General features: G+C 63.0%; 3 protein-coding genes across 3 annotated transcripts; 1 reads left to right on the top strand and 2 right to left on the bottom strand.

The window, feature by feature from the left end:
* Positions 1-645: 645 nt before the first annotated feature.
* LOC134433115 (leucine-rich repeat and calponin homology domain-containing protein 4-like) lies at positions 646-5069 on the top strand. The gene is made up of 16 exons (XM_063182000.1): positions 646-841; positions 1243-1387; positions 1461-1587; positions 1661-1766; positions 1922-2058; positions 2127-2200; positions 2286-2382; positions 2465-2522; positions 2628-2674; positions 2765-2811; positions 2950-3027; positions 3363-3481; positions 3584-3624; positions 3730-3825; positions 4078-4116; positions 4496-5069. Exons 1-16 carry the CDS (start codon positions 646-648, stop codon positions 4604-4606), a joined length of 1518 nt encoding a protein of 505 aa, XP_063038070.1. The 3' UTR covers positions 4607-5069.
* A 683-nt stretch (positions 5070-5752) lies between these two features.
* AGFG2 (ArfGAP with FG repeats 2) lies at positions 5753-7970 on the bottom strand. The gene is made up of 10 exons (XM_063181999.1): positions 7738-7970; positions 7368-7461; positions 7170-7285; positions 6978-7086; positions 6805-6907; positions 6600-6713; positions 6340-6411; positions 6144-6203; positions 6000-6052; positions 5753-5927 (listed from the first exon to the last, which is right to left on the bottom strand). Exons 1-10 carry the CDS (start codon positions 7968-7970, stop codon positions 5865-5867), a joined length of 1017 nt encoding a protein of 338 aa, XP_063038069.1. The 3' UTR covers positions 5753-5864.
* Positions 7971-10551: 2581 nt separating this feature from the next.
* On the bottom strand, positions 10552-15029 carry LOC134433113 (neuroligin-2-like; the record flags this gene model as incomplete). Its single annotated transcript, XM_063181998.1, is given in 11 exon segments — positions 10552-10616; positions 10619-10877; positions 10879-11114; positions 11117-11482; positions 11485-11534; positions 11962-12566; positions 12568-12752; positions 13092-13265; positions 13268-13276; positions 13645-13794; positions 14960-15029. Coding segments are annotated over 11 exon segments (2169 nt in total), but the record flags the coding sequence as incomplete, so codon positions are not given.
* Between the last annotated feature and the right edge of the window lie 726 nt (positions 15030-15755).

Here is a 15755-nt window from a genome sequence, read left to right as displayed (position 1 = left end):
CCTAAAAATGGGACCCCCAAAATGGAGCCTCAAAATTGGACCCCAAAGTGAGACCCAGAAAATGGGACCCTCAAAATGGGGACACTCCCTCCCTTTAAAAGGTGCGGCTCCTTTAAGAGGAGCGGTGGGCGGGGCTGAGGGGCCGGGGCGTGGCCTCCAAGCCTTCCCTGCTTGTCAATCATTGCCGTAACTCCTGATTGGTGGAGCCGCAACGCCCCGGCCACGCGCAGGGTTTTTGTTATCCCTCTTTTGCGTCAAACGCGATTGGTTGGTGCCACGTCAATCTCGGGCGCTGCTCCCATCTCCTCTATTTCGATTGGCTGATGCCAAAATCATCGTTGTCGTTGCCAGGCAACGAGCCCCCCGCGATTGGTGGAGATTGTGCTTTAGCTGTGATTGGCTGCAGTTGGGCAGCATCCCTCATCACTTGACGACGATTTGTTCAACCTACCTATCAATCAAAGACCAAACTTCCGCATTTCTCCAGGCAGCGCCCCCCACTGTCCCTCTCCGATTCGCCGCGTTCCCGCGCGCCCCTTGCTCTGACTGGCTGCCACTCTGGCCCCGCCCCCGCGGCGGGGTCCGGAAGCGTCCGGGGTTCAGTCGGGCAGCGGCGGCCGCGGCGAGCGGAGCTCCGGGTCCGCCATGGCGGCGGGGGCGCTGGGGACTGTCCCGGCTGAGCCGCCGCCGCTGCCGGGCCGCCTGCCCGGAGGAGCCGGCACGGAGCGCGCCCTGGAAGAAGCAGAGGCCTCCGGTACCCTCAGCCTGGCCGGCCGGCGGCTGCGCGCCTTCCCGGCGGCGGCGGCGCGGCGCTGGGACCTCAGCGACACCACTCAGGCCGGTGAGGCCGCGGCCCCAGGGCAGGACCCCCGACCCTTCCCCACAGTCCCGGGTCCCTCGGGGTGTTTCCCAGGGGAAGCTGCGGCTGCCCCGCCTCCCTCGGCGCGTCCCGGAGCCCGAGGCCCGCGGGAGCTGCCGGAGGCGCCGGGACGGGACGAGCCGGAGCTCCCGGTCCGGGCGGTCCGGCGGCTTCAGCGTCCCCGAGCTTCAGCCGGGCGGCTCGGGATCCATCAGCACCGCTGTCCCCGCGGATCTGTGTCCCCTGTCCTTATCCCGAGGCGTCCTTTATCCCCATTAGTCCCTTCCTGAGGCTGCCTTGTCCCTGTCGTTCCCTATTCCCGGGAATGCCCGGTCCCTGCGGGTCCCCTCCGCTGTCCCACACGCTGCCCCGGCTCCCTCCAGACCTGTCCCGGAACCGTTTCGGGGAGGTGCCGGAGGCCGCCTGCCGCCTGGTGTCTCTGGAAGGGCTGAGCCTGCACCACAACTGCCTGCGCAGCGTCCCCCCGGCCATCGCCAACCTGCAGGCCCTGGCTCACCTGGACCTCAGGTACGCTCCAGCCCCGCCGGTGTGACCGGCAGGCTCCAGCGGTGCCCCTGAGCCCGCCGTGTTCCCTCCGCAGCCGCAACCAGCTCAGCTCGCTGCCCGCCTGCCTGTGCCTGCTGCCGCTCCGCGTCCTCAACGCCAGCAACAACCGCCTGGCCCGGCTGCCGCCGAACCTGGGCGCCCTCCGCACGCTGCGGCAGCTGGTGAGCCTGGCCCGGGCCGGAGGGACCCCGCGGGGCCGCGCCGGGCCCCGCTGAGCCCCGTCTCGCCCCGCAGGACGTGGGCTGTAACCGGCTGCGGGCGCTGCCGCCGGGGCTGGGGCAGCTGCGGGCGCTGCGGGACCTCAACGTGCGGCGGAACCAGCTGGCGGCGCTGCCCGAGGGTGGGTGAGGGTCCTGGGGGGGGACCCCTCGATCTGCCCTCCATCCCGTGTCCCCCCCGGCAGAGCTCTCGGAGCTGCCCGAGGGTGGGTGAGGGTCCTGAGGAGGGGGTCCCGCCGCTTTTGGGGGTCCCCTCCATCCCGTGTCCCCCCGGCAGAGCTCTCGGAGCTGCCCCTGGTCCGCCTGGATTTCTCCTGCAACCGGGTGGTGGCGATTCCGCGCTGCTTCCGCCGCCTGCGGCACCTCCAGACGCTCCTGGCGGACAACAACCCGCTCCAGTTCCCCCCTGCGCAGGTGAGGAGGGTCCCGAGGAGCCCCCCGACCCCCCCCAAAAGCTGCGGCTGAGCGCTCTGTGCCCCCAGATCTGCCTGAAGGGCAAAGTCCACATCTTCAAGTACCTGGAAGCCGAGGCTGCTGCCCATCCCGTGCCCGCATGGTAAAGGGGGCGCTCGGGGAGGGTCGCCCCGCTGTTTTTGGGGTTTTTGGGGTCTCTCTGAGCGCTGTTTGCCCCCTCCCCGCAGCCCCCCGGACGAGCCGTGTCCCCTCCGGCAGCGAGGGGGGCTGGACTCCGGCTTCCACAGCGTGGACAGCGGCAGCAAGCGCTGGTCGGGGAACGAGGTGGGATTTGGGGGCGTTTTGGGGGAATTTCGGGGGGATTTGGGGTGTTCCCAACCCTGCACCCCCTTTGGCACCGTTTCAGTGCTCGGATGAGTCCTCGGAGCCGTCCCGGCAGCTCAGGGAGATGCACGGCGGGGCAGGTGAGGGGAGGCGGTCCCCAAAACCCCACCCGGGGTCCCCAAAACCCCCCCAGGACCCTCTGTCACCTTTTGGGGACCCCTCCTGTCACCCCCATGTCCCCACAGCCGGTGACAGTGACCCGGAGCAGCTGGAGGAGGAGCCCTCGCCCGAGGTGATGTCACCCCCCAAATCTCTGATCCCCCTCCCAAAATTTTGGGGCTTCCTCCCCAATTCTGACCCCCCCCACTCTGTCCCCCCCCAGGAGCAGCAGAGCCAGACCCCGAGAGGTGACAGCCCTGAGGGCAGCAGGTGAGGGGTCTGGGGGCTCCGAGATGGGTCTGAGGGCTCTGGGAGGGGTCTGGGGGCTCCGAGATGGGTCTGGGGGCTCTGGGAGGGGTCTGCGTGGGTCTGAGGGGTCTGTGACATCCCCCCCCCCCGTCGCCGCAGGGGGGTCCCCAATTGCCGGCGGCACCCCAAGAACCTGGAGGTGTGGATGGAGAGAGAGAGGGAGAGGAGCCAGGACAGGTACGGGGAAATGGGAAATAGGAACAGGTAGCTGGACTGGGGCTGGGAATTGTGATTGAGAATTGGGAATTGGGGTTTGGGACTGGGGACTGGGACAGGAATGGGGAAATGGGAATGGGGTTTGAGGTTTGGGGACTGGGAATTGGGATTGGGAATTGGGGACTGGGACTGGGAATTGGGATTGGGAATTGGGGACTGGGAACTGGGGTCAGGGATTAGGAACTGGGGTTTGGGATCTGGGATTGGGATTTGGGGCGCTGGGATGGGATCAGGAATGGGGTGGGACAGGGGACAGGGCGACACGGGCCGGGCACTGGCTGCTCTCACCCCCTCAGGACCTGCCCCCGGAGACCCCCCCAGGACCCTGATGGAGCCCCCGGACCCCCAAAACCCAGCGCCTGCCCCAGCCCTTCCTCATCCTCCTCTTCCTCCTCTCACAGTGCCACCAAGCCAGGTAGGACAGTGTCCCCAAAGTGTCCCCTCCCCAGCCCCTGGCCCCAAAAACTCCCCTGTGACCCCTCCCCAGTGCCCCCTGACCCCTCGAATGTCCCCGCAGCCCCCCCGGACCCCGACCAGCTGATGGCTGAGCTGCGCCAGGTAACGCCCCCATCCCCTCCCCTCCCCGGGTATTCTGGGGGGGTCTGCGGCTCTGTGCCCCCCTGACTCGCTCGGGGGGTCCCTGCTGTGCCCCCCACCCCGCAGAGCCTCGAGGCGCTGCTGCAGCTGCGGCTGCCGGAGGAGCTCGGGGGGGACCTGGAGCTGCTGGGGCGCGTGGCGGCGCGGCTGCGGCCCTGGGCGGTGAGTGACAGACCTAAAACACCCCAAAATAACCCCAAAACTGCCCCCAAAACTGCCCTAAAACTGCCCTGCACGGCTGCGGCCCTGGGCTGTGAGTGAGACCCCAAAACTGCCCTGAAGTAACTCAAAACAGCCCCCAAACCCCCTTTTTGACCCCCTGACCCCCCAACCATCACCCCCAAACCTCATTTTTACCCCCAACCCCAAAAATGACCCCCAAACCCCCCCTGACTCCCCCTTTTACCCCCCCAGAGCCCCCCCAGCCCCCGCCGGACGCCGCCGCCCTCCGAGGTACCGAGCTGGGGGGGTGGGATTGATTTGGGGGGTGGGGGGTCCCGTTCTGGTGGGGGGGGTGGGATTGATTTGGTGGGGGGGGTCCCGTTCTGGTGAGGGTGGTGGGATTGATTTGGGGGGTGGGGGGTCCCGTTCTGGTGGGGGGGGTGGGATTGATTTTGGGGGGGGGGGTCCCGTTCTGGTGGGGGGGGGTGGGATTGATTTGGTGGGGGGGGTCCCGTTCTGGTGAGGGTGGTGGGATTGATTTGGGGGGGGTTCCATAATGGTGGGGGGGGGGGGGGTGGGATTGATTTGGGGGGGGGTTCCTGGTGGGATTGATTTGGGGGAGGGGGGGTCCCGCACCCTCCCAGGGCTGACGCGAGGTCCCCCGCCCCAGGTGAAGCCCCCCCACCCCCGGCGCCCCCCCCCCGGGCTGCTCTTCGCCCTCTTCTACGGCCTCCTCATGGCGCTGCTCCTGGCCGCGCACCGCGCGCTCTTTGGCTGCTGAGGGACCCCCCAAAACCTGGGGGACCCCCCAGAACTTGGGGGAGCCTCCCCGGACCTGGGGGAACCCCTAAACCCCCAGGGGGGTCCCGATCTTTGCACCTTTTTTCTCGTACCCCCCCACCCTTTGTCTTGTGCCTTAACGCTGGGGAAACTGAGGCAGGGAAGGGGGAGGGGCTGAACACCCCGTGCCCCCCTGGGGGTGTGAAATTAATTATTCATATTATAATTAATTATGAGTTATTATTATGAGTTTTATTATTATAATGAGTTGTTATTATTATAATAAGCTGTCACTATTATAATAATGAGGTATTATAATGAGTTGTTATACAGGACTGTGAACATAATAAGTTAATTATTACAGTTAATTATAACTTAATTATGGCCGAGGAACACTAAAATAAGGATGACCAAAATTTATTGTAATTAATTATTATTATTAAAATTATTCTATTTAACTATTATAGGGCTGTCGCTCTAATTATTATAGCAGTAATAATTTTGCTTCTGAGTGTGGATATCCCCCTCAAAATCAGACTTGGTACATCCCTGTCCCTTTGTGACACCGATCACCGGCTGGGACCAAACCCCGGCGCGGGGGCGTTCAGTCCTGCCCCTCTCCTGCTGCCACCGCTCAGCTTTTTGTCCGTTTTCGCCATTTCTGTGCCCAAAAGGGGACGCCCCCCCCGTCCCCCAAGCTGTGCTGTGCCGCCCCTTGTGTGCCCCCCCCGTCCCCAAAGCTCCGCCGCTAATTCCGCCCTTCCCCAGCAGGTGCGGGAGGAGCCGAGCCGGGCCCGGGCCCCGCGGGGGGAAGTGGGGGCGTCCGTACCCCCCCGGTGCCTCCGTTAATTCCCCCCCCCGCGTCACCCCCGGTGTCCCCGGTAATTTCCCTTGGCGCCATCCTTGTTGAGGGCAGGCTGCCATGGACGCCCCTTCAGGGGGTGAGGCCCGGGCCGCCATCTTGGCTGAGGGCGGATAGGGGGCTATAGGGGCACCCTCTTTAATAAGGGCAAAGCCGCGAGGGGAGGCTTCACCCATGGCCGCCATCTTTACCGAGGGCAGAGCCCTGAGAGGAGGCCGCCATCTTTACCGAGGGCACAGCCGTGAGGGGAGGTCTCGGCGCGGCAACGCAGCGGGACGGATCGGAGCCGTTTTTACCGAATATATATTAGATATCGCGATAAATCTCTCGGAACAAAAATAAAACCTGGTCCCGGCGGAGGGGCCGTGCCCTGCTGGGCCCCCAGGAGCAGCTGTGGTCACAGGAAGGGGTTGGTGGCCCGGTGCCGGATCCCGAACGGTGCTGCCGGGGCCGGGACGGTCTGGGGGGGCACAGGGGGTGTCAGCGGCAGGGAAAGGGGGCCCGGACCCCCCCGCAATCCCCCGGTGCTCACCACGAAGGGGTTGGTGGAAGCTTTGGCAACGCTGAACCCAGAGAAAGGCAAACCTGAGGGGGGAAAATGGGGAGGGGTCAGTGGGAGGGTGGACAGTTTATAAATATATAAAATTTAACAATATTTAACCTGCCCGCCTCTTACCATCGGCCTGGAAGGGGCTGGGGAAGCCCCCAGGAACAGGGGACAAGGTGAAAGCAGCACCTGAGAGAGGGGACAGAGGATTGGGACCCCACACCACACCCTGGTCAGGGAACTGGGGGGTCAGGGGGGTCCCAGACCCACCCTGGCCAGGGAATGATGGGCTCAGGGAATTGGGGGGGCTCAGGGGGTCACTCACCAGGCCCGTTGATCTCGAAGGGGTTTGTGGAGGGTCTGGGGGCCACAGGAGCTGTGAAGGGGTTGGTGTAGCCTGGGGGGTGGGCACAGGTGTCACCGTGGAGGGATGGTGGGACCCCAAGCCCCCTCTCCAGCACCCCAAGGGATGGGGAGACCCCAATCCCCCCCTTGCCCATCAATTCCAGGTGTCCCAAACACCTGGGGGGGGCACCAAACCCCTCCCTGCTCCCTCTCCAAGAGTCCCGGGGGGTCTCGGGGTACCTGTGGTGCTGGGGGGGATGTGGAAGGGGGGCACAGCCCCCCCAAACGTGGGTGCTCCAGGGCTGGTTCCAAAGGCATCGAAAGCAGGGAAGGCAGACTGGGCTGGGGCAGGGCCTGGGGACAAAGCTGGGGTCACTCCGGGGTTACCAGGTCACTGAAGACCCCCGTGCTCCCCTCCCCGAGTCCCCCAGACCCCCGAGCTCACCAGGGAAGGCAGCGAAGGCGGGGGCAGGGGCTGGGCTGGCGAAGGGGTCCCCCCCGATGTCAGCCAGGAGGTCGGTGCTGGCTTTTCGGGCAGCTGGGCGAGGCTGGGGGGGCACCGCAGGGTCAGGGGGGGCTGTTCCCACCTCGGCACCCCAAGGAGGGGCCCGGTCCCACCTGTGGCAGCGTCCCTGTGTCCCCGTGGAGGAGCTGGGGGGGCCCGGGCTCTGCTGAGGTGCTTTGGTGGGGCTTCGCTTGTTCTTTCACTTGTTCTGGTGGCATGTACCTGCCGTGGGAGGGGAACACATCATCTCAGGGGTCCCCACCCCGTGCTGCCCCCCGTAAAAACGCCACCAGCCCCTCTCCTACCATCGCTTCTTCTCGTATTTCTCCTGCAGGAACTCCTTCACCTTCTGGGGGTCACGGGAGTCGGGGAGCAGCGACGTCCGGGGGTCGAAGGTGCCAAGCCAGACCCTCCTGCAGGCCTGGGGGGCCGGGGAGGGTCCGTGGGGACGGGGACAGGGTGGGATGGACACGGCAGAGCCCCCCCAGCAGCCATCCCCTTACCTCATTGCCGTGCGCCTGCAGGAACAGCACCTCGGCCTCGCTGAACGTGGTCATGGAGATGGACTTGACGCGGTGCGGGGGGTTCAGTCCCCGCCTGCGGGGGGATTCGGGGGGTCAGCGCCCCCCCTGCGCCCGTAAACACCCAAAAATGAGCTTTTTCTCCCCAAAAAGAGGCGCCCGAATAGCGCAGCGTGTGAAGCCACGTGCCGCGGCCACGACCCCTCCCGCCGAGCCCCGCCCACAAAGGGAACAGCCAATCAATGACATCTTGACGAAGTGCGGCCCCGCCTACCACGCTCAGGTGCGAATTAGCCCCGCCCCCCCTCCTCCCCCGGGCCCGCCCTCACGCCCCCGGCCCCGCCCCGCTCACAGCGCCCCCGAGCAGCCGGTGCACACGAAGCTGCCCACGCTGATGTCCACGTAGGTGACGCCGCGCTGGCCGCATTCGAAGCAGAGCCGGTTGGCGGGAACCGCGCTCACCAGCTCCCGCACCCGCCGGCACCAAACCTCGGCCTCCGCGTCCCGGCTCGCGCTGCCCCTGCGGGCCCCGGGGCCTCCGCCGGGCCCCGCTCCCGGCCCGGTGCCGGCGCTGCCCGCCGCCATCTTCGCGCTGTCGCAGGCCCCGCCCTCTCCGCCGCAGCGCCGCCGCTGATTGGCTGATTGACGCAGCGCCCCCTGGCGTCCCGTGCGCCTCCGCTTCCCGCCCTTTCCGTCCCCTCAGCACCGCCCCTCCCACCGCCCTGAGGGGATTCGCCGCCCCTCGGCGGGAAACGCCTCGTTTTGGGCGGGTTTCAAGGAAAAACGGCATTTTCCACCACCAAAACCGGCATTTTTCACCACCAAAACCAGCAGTTTCCACCAGCGCCGCGTCCCGGCTGCTCCCGCGGTGAGGGACGGGGTTTTGGGGGTCTCCCACCTCTGGCTCTTCCCGCCCTTTCCGTCCCCTCAGCGCCGCCCCTCCCATCGCCCAGAGGGGATTCACCGCCCCTTGGCTGGAAACGCCTCATTTTGGGCTGATTTCACGGAAAAACGGCCCTTTCCAGTTTATCCCAATTCGCCCCAGTTCAATCCATGTCCCCGTCCAGTTCAATCCTAGTCTCCCACCGTCCCTCCCAATTTATCCCAGTTCAATCCCAGTCCCCTCTAATTTATTCCAGTTCAATCCCAGTCCATCCCAGTCCCCCCAGTCGCTCCCAGTTTATCCCAGTCCCCTCACCCCCCCCTCCTCTCAGCCAATGGGATCTCGCCATTCCCAGCCCCGCCCCCAGCACACGCGCACATAGCTCTCCATCACTTTAGGGTTCCGAATTTTAGGTTTTTTTCCGGAATTTTTTTTCTTTTTTTTTAATTAAAAACGCCCGCGGGGCCGCCCCTCCCCCCGCCCCACCCCCAACCCCCGCCCCTCCCCCCTCACGCTGGGGGGTCCCGCCCGCCCCTCCCCCACCCCTCCCCCGCGGCCCCCCCGGGAATAAAAATAGAAGCTCTGGGGTGGGGGAGGGGCGGGGGGAGATGGTGGAGGGGGGAGGGGCGTCTCCATGGCAACCGGGGAGGGGTCACAGTGATGTCGCCGCGGCAACGGGGGTGGTCTTCATGGCAACCGGTGACATCATCAGGCAATACCACCCATTAGATGAATGACATCATAGGGGATACCGATGGCGTCACGGTGGTTACATCACCATGGTAACCGGTGACACCACAAGGTGACATTGCCAGAGCAACGGGGCAGTCTCCATGGCAACCTGTGACATCACTGACTCCATTGGTGATGTCATAGGGTCACCAGTGAAATCACAGGGATGGTGTCACCATGGCAACCCATGACATCATAGGATGATGTCACCACAGGGATCAATGACATCATAGGGCGATGTCGCCATAGCAGCCAGTGACGTCATCAGGTGATATCACTCGAGTAACCAATGACATCACCATGGCAACCACTGACGCCATAGGGCAATGTTGCCATGGCAACCGGTGATGTCACGTGGAAATAAATGATGTCGTAGCAGTGACATCACAATTGTGGGCAGTGACATCATTGGGCGATACCACCATGACAATATATGACGTCATAGTGTCACCAATGACATCACCATGATAATCAGTGCGGTCATGGGATTATGTCATCATGCCAATCTATGATGTCATAATGACAACCGATGACATCACAAGATGTCGTCACTGTGGCAACCACTGACATCACAGGATGGCATAACCATGGCAACCGGTGACATTATAGGGTCACTGATGACGTCACAGCAGTAACATCACCATGGGAAGCAGTGACGTCACAGGGGGTGGGGCGACAACCCTCACAATGACGTCATCACCACCCCTCCCCCCATCTCCATGGCGACGTTCTGGGGTCAAAGGTCACGGCCACTTTTTGCGGGGGTGGGGGAGGAGAGGTTCCCGGGTTGGGGAAGGGGCAGCGGTTGGGTGGGGGATGGGGGAGGGGAAGGGGAGGGGCCGGGCCGCCCCTCCCCCCACGTTTGGCACAAATTTCTCTGTCCAACAAAGCGGCAAAAAAAACCCCCAAAAAATCTAAATTGGGAAAAAAAATCGTGGGTGGGGAGTGCGGGGACGGGACCCCTCCCTCCCCCAGGGTTTGGCCTCGTTCTGGCCCAGCCAATCAGGATCATGCAGCTTTTTGGGGGGGAGGGTCTCTAAATCCCCTCCCCCACTGGGTCAGCCCCTCGCCCACCCCATTTTTGGCTCCCCCCGTTGTTTTGGGGGGTGGGGGAGGGGCGGCGTATGGGGGGAGGGGCGACCCCCCCCCCCCCCCATAATTCCGGCTGGGGTGGGGGAGGGGCGGATTCCCATGCGGGATTTGTTTATTTTTGGGGGGTGAGGGAGGGGCGGTCCCCAGGGTGGGGGAGGGGTCCCCATGCGGCTCAGCCCCCCCACGGGGTGGGGGGAGGGGCAGGAACGGAGTGGAGTCCCCAAAAATCATCAGCGGGTGGGGGAGGGGTGACCCCATATTTGGGGTGTTCCCCCCGCAATTTTAGGGGTGGAGGAGGGGAGTGGGTGGGGGATGGGCGGGTGGGGGAGGGGTTTTCCCCCCTTTAGTCCATTCCGGGCGGGGTCAGGAGCGGTGGGGGTGGAGCAGGACGGGGAGTGGGGGCGGGGCAAGAGCGGGGGGCGGGGCAGGAGCGGGGGCGGGGCTCCCTGGCCCCTCCCCCTATACGCGCGTGGTGGAGTGGGGGTGGGGCAGGGCGCTGTTGTGGCCCGGGGGGGGGAAGGGCGCCCGAAGGGGTGCAGGGCCGGGAGCCCCCCCGGCACCATGGTGATGGTGGTGGGGGGCGGGGGCAGCAGCGAGGGGGGCGGGGCGGCGCTGGAGGGGGGCGGGGCGTGGGCGGCGTGGGGGAGGGGCACGTCCTCGGGGGCCCTGCGCAGGGCCAGCGTGTAATCGGGGGGGCCCGAGGGGGGCACCTCGGGGGGCTCCCCTCCCCCCAGCCCCACCCCCATCCCCCCCACCCCCATCATCATGCCCACCCCTCCCCCCACCGCCGGCAGCTTTCAGCTGCAGCTGCACCAGCTCCTCCTCCGCCCCGCCCCCGCCGTGGTGACCCCCCAGCAGGTCATTGGTGGCCACCACGCGGCCCGACGATGACGTGGGCGCCGTGGGCGGGCTCAGCCGCCGAGGCCCCACCCCCAAACCCCCCCGCAGCCCCTCCCCCACGGGGCGCTTGTCCCGCTTGTAGTAGAGCGCGGCGAAGGCCAGGATGTTGAGGAAGAGGAGGAGGCGCCCACGGCCACGGTGACGCTGAGCTCCGTGGAGTAGTCCCGCGAGTCTCCGGGGAAGGGCGCGAAACGCCGGCGCCCGTCGCCGTCATCGTCGTCGTCCTCGCCGCCGCCGAATCCGCCGTTCTGCACGGGCGTGGTGGGCGAGGGGCGGCGCGTGGGCGGGGGGCGGCGCGGGGGCGGCGGCAGGCGCGTGGTGGTGGACGAGGGCGGCAGCTGGTGCAGGTTGTGCAGGTGCGGCACCAGCTCCAGCCAGAACGCCACCTTGTTGGCGCGGTAGTGGTCGCGCACGCGCGGCTTGAGGCCGATGTGCAGGTAGCGCTTGTCCTTGCCATCGAAGCGCGTCCACACCACCTCCTCGAAGCGGTTGGCTTGGTGTGGATGAACTTGGTGTCCTGCGGCACCGGCTGGTTCGGGTCCCTGCGGGCAGAGTGACTGATTGACCAGCCGGCCAACTGAGCACAAGGCCAGGTGACCAATCAATGACTGACGCATTGATCAATCACCCAACTGATCACCCGACCAACCAACCAACCAACAGATCACCCAACTGACTGAGTGACCAACTGACCGACCGATGACTGACCAAGCACCCAAGGAATCAATCAACAACCAACTGATCGCTCAACCACTCAACTCTTCATCCAACCACTCAACTGATCACCCACCCAACCAACCATTCAACCACCCAACTGACCACTCAACCACCCAACTCTTCATCCAACTGACCAACCATTCAACCACCCATCTAACCACCCAACTGACCACTCAAAAACCCAACTGACCACTCAACTACCCAACTGGCCCAACCATTGCCCAACCCTTCACCAACCATTGCCCCACCCACCCTGTCTTGGCAAAGTTGGTCCAGTAGGTCATCACCACGGCGCTGAGCATGACGTCGTTCTTGGAGAAGTTGCACGGGAAGAGGTCGGTGGCTCCCACCATGGGCACCCCGAACACGTAGGGGATCTCGTCGCCGTGCGCCGCGTCCGCCCACTCGGGCCGCGCGTCCGTCTGGCAGTGGTGGTAGAAGGTGTAGAAGTACACGGGCGACTGGTACTCGGCGTGCAGCTTGGCCGTGGCCACCGCCGGTGCCACCCACTGGTGGTCGGTGAAGAGCGCCAGCAGCGTCTTCCTCCTCATCTCGCCGTTGTCGCGGTCCGCCCAGTCCGTGTACATGAACTTGATGGTCTCCCTCAGGATGTCCTTGCCCTCGGGGTACCCGTAGAGATTGTCCACGAAGTTGGACACCGTGAAGTCGAAGTAGGAGGCCGAGATGCCGTCCTCGCTCTCCAGCGAGTCCTCCACGAACTTGAGCCCCTCGCCCTGGTTGACGCCGATGAGGATGTCGTAGTTGAGGAACTCGCCCTGCTGCATCAGGATCTCGGGGTCGTCGGGCACCACGTCGCCGTCCACCACCGGCCCGAAGGCCACGTGGTAGCGGGCGGGCCTGCACGTCCTGGTCCACCAGGGCGCGGAAGGGCTGCCGGCGCAGGCACTCGACGGCGGCGCCGGTGTCGGCGCGCTCGCAGCCCACCTTGGCCGCCAGCAAACGGGTGTACTTGAGGGGTTGGTAATTGACCGACCAGCTGGCGATGGCCGTGCCGCTCTGCGCGATGGCCTTCTGGAACAGGCCTGGGGAAGGGGGACACGGGGTCAGTGGGGGTGTGGGGTAGGGTGGGATTGGGGTTTGGGGTCATGGGAGGTGTTTGGGATGGGGTCTCACCAGGGTTTGGGGTCACTGGGGTCATGGGGAATGTGGGGATGGGGTCTCACCAGGGTTTGGGGTCATGGGGATGAGGTTCCACCAAAGTTTGGGGTGATTGAGATGAGGTTCCATCAGGATCTGGAGTCATCAGGGATGTGGGGATTGGGGTTCCACTAGGGTTTGGGGTCATTGGGGTCACAGGGATTGGATTTGTCCTTGATATGTCCCTGATATGAATTTTGGGCCATTTCCCTCAGTTTTGGTACCTTCCGAGTGGTGTGAGAGGATGAGGAGGCTGACGCAGGCGGCGCCGGCGCCGGAGCCGAAGATGGTGATGCGCTGGGGATCGCCCCCAAAGTGCCCGACGTTCTCATGGAGCCACCGCAGCGCCTGGATCTGGTCCAGGAGTCCGTAATTGCCCTTGGCCGCCTGGTCCCCGTGCTCAGGAACCCTGGGGACACCGAGGGAACATTGGGGACACTGTGGGGACACTGGCAGGGAGGTGGGACACTCTCAGGGACGTTGGGGACACTGCCAGGACATTGGGGACACTGCCAGGACACCATGGGGACATCGGGGACATGGTGCCAGGACATTGGGGGATTGGCCAGGACACGCAATGTCCCCAGTGTCCCCAGTGTCCCCAATGCCCTCACCCAGCATGCCCAGCCTGGAGTTCATGGTGACAATGATGACATTGCCATATGCCGCCAGGACGCTGCCATCAAACATGTTCCCTGTCCCCAGTGTCCCCAATGTCCCCAATGCCCCCAATGTCCCCAGTGTCCCCAGTGTCCCCAGTGTCCCCAGTGCCCTTACCGAGGACCCCCAGCCGGTAGTTCATGGTGACAACGATGACATTGCCGTAGGCCGCCAGGACGCTGCCATCGAACATGTTCCCCGTCCCCTCCATGTAGGAGCCGCCGTGCAGGAACAGCATCACCGGCTTCTTGCCGCTGTCACGGATGTCTGGGGACACCGAGAGGACATTGAGGTGACACTGGGGACACTGGGGACATCAGGGATATCAGGGATATTGGGGACATTGGGGGCATTGGGGACATTGGAGATATCGGGGATATTGGGGAGATTGGGGCAGGGACAGGGCAGTGACAGCATCACCGGCTTCTTGCCGCTGTCATGGATGTCTGGGGACATTGGGGACATCAAAATGACATCCAAATGACTTTGGGGACATCAGGGAGATCAGGGCAGGGGACAGGGTGGGGACACCTTGGGGACATCGAGGGACAGGGCACGGGCAGGCACGGGGACAGCTTGGGGACATCTCTGGGTGTGGGGACACCCTTGGGGACACCCTTGGGACACCCTTGGGAGCTCCCTGGGATTTGGGATGTCCCTGGGGACACCCTTGCGGTAATTTTGGGGTCATTTGGGGTCACTTTGGAGACATTTTGGGGTCAGTTGGGGTCACTTGGAGTCAGCTTGGGGTTTGGGTCATTTTGGGGTCACTTTGGGGGTCACATGGGGACACTTTGGGTCAATTTGGGGTCATTTGGGGTCATTTTAGGTCAACTTAGGGACACTTTGGGTCAATTTGGGGTAATTTTGGGGTTTTTTTTCCCTTTTTTGGGGTCGTTTCCATGGCAACATCCCCCCCTCTTGGGGACAATGAGCAAAGGAGGGGGGAGGGGGGGACATGGAAGGGAGGGGCATCCAAAAAACCACCAAAAACCCAAAAACCACCAAAACACCAAAGAAAAAAACCAACAACAAAAAAACCAAAAAACCAAAAATGTGCCCCAAACCCCCCCCGCGAAGAAGCCAAAAAAAACCACAAAAAAAGAAAAAGAAGAACAAAAAAAGACAATAAAGAAAAAAAAAAGAAAAAAAAAAAAAAAAAAAAGAGAAAAGAACCAAACCCCCCCCAGAAAAATTCCACAAAGAACCAAAAAAAGGCACAAAAAAAAAAAGATTTAAAAATTCCCCCCCTCCCCCCCCCCACGGGAGAGAATTTGGGGGGTGGGGGAGGGGAAAGGAGGGGGAGGGGAAGAAAAAAAACACCCAAAAAAACCCCAAAAAAACCCAAAAAGAAAAGGGGGGGGAAGAAGCAGAAAAATAATGCAAAAGACCCAAAAACGGCGGAATTTGCCCCAAAACATGCAGAAAATACCTGAGTCCGGGGGGGGGCCGCCGGCCGCGCCGTCCTCGCGCTTTTTGCCGAGCAAACCTGGACCGGGGGGAGAGAAAAGGAAAAAATTTGGGGCAAAAAGGAGCGAAAATGGGGTTGGGGGCAGGGGCGGGGGAAAGAACAAAAAATTATAAATTTAAAAAAGAATTGGGGGGGGAGGGGCAAAATTCCACCCCCCTCGAAAAAAGAGGAGTTGGAACGTTCCAGAAACCTCTCCCATAAAAAAATGGGAGGAGAAAATGGGGGGAAAAATCCCAAAATTGGGGAAAATGGGAAAAATTTGAAATGGGGGAAAATGGGGGGAAAAAAGCCTCCAAAAGTTGGGGAAAATGGGAAAAATTGGAAATGAGGGAAAAATGGGGAAAATTGGAAAATGGGAGAAATGGAGGGAAATGGGGGGAAAAACCCCAAAATGGGGAAAATTGGAAAAATGGGAAAAAATTAGAAAAGGGCCCAAAAATGGGACTGGGGAAGGGGCCAAGGGGGTGGAATGGACACTGGGATGGACACTGGGATGGACATTGGGATGGACACTGGGATGGACACTGAGTGGACACTGGGATGGACATTGGGATGGACACTGGAATGGACACTGAGTGGACACTGGGATGGACACTGGGATGGACTCTGAGTGGACACTGGGATGGACACTGAGTGGACACTGGGATGGACACTGGGATGGACTCTGAGTGACACTGGGATGGACACTGGATGGACAATGAGTGGACACTGAGTGGACACTGGATGGACACTGAGTGGACACTGAGTGGACACTGGA

Source organism: Melospiza melodia, unplaced genomic scaffold (assembly GCF_035770615.1).
Source record: "Melospiza melodia melodia isolate bMelMel2 unplaced genomic scaffold, bMelMel2.pri scaffold_138, whole genome shotgun sequence".
NCBI classification, from domain to species: domain Eukaryota; kingdom Metazoa; phylum Chordata; class Aves; order Passeriformes; family Passerellidae; genus Melospiza; species Melospiza melodia.
Note: the sequence above shows the minus strand (reverse complement) of the source record. Positions and strands in the feature narration are given on the sequence as shown.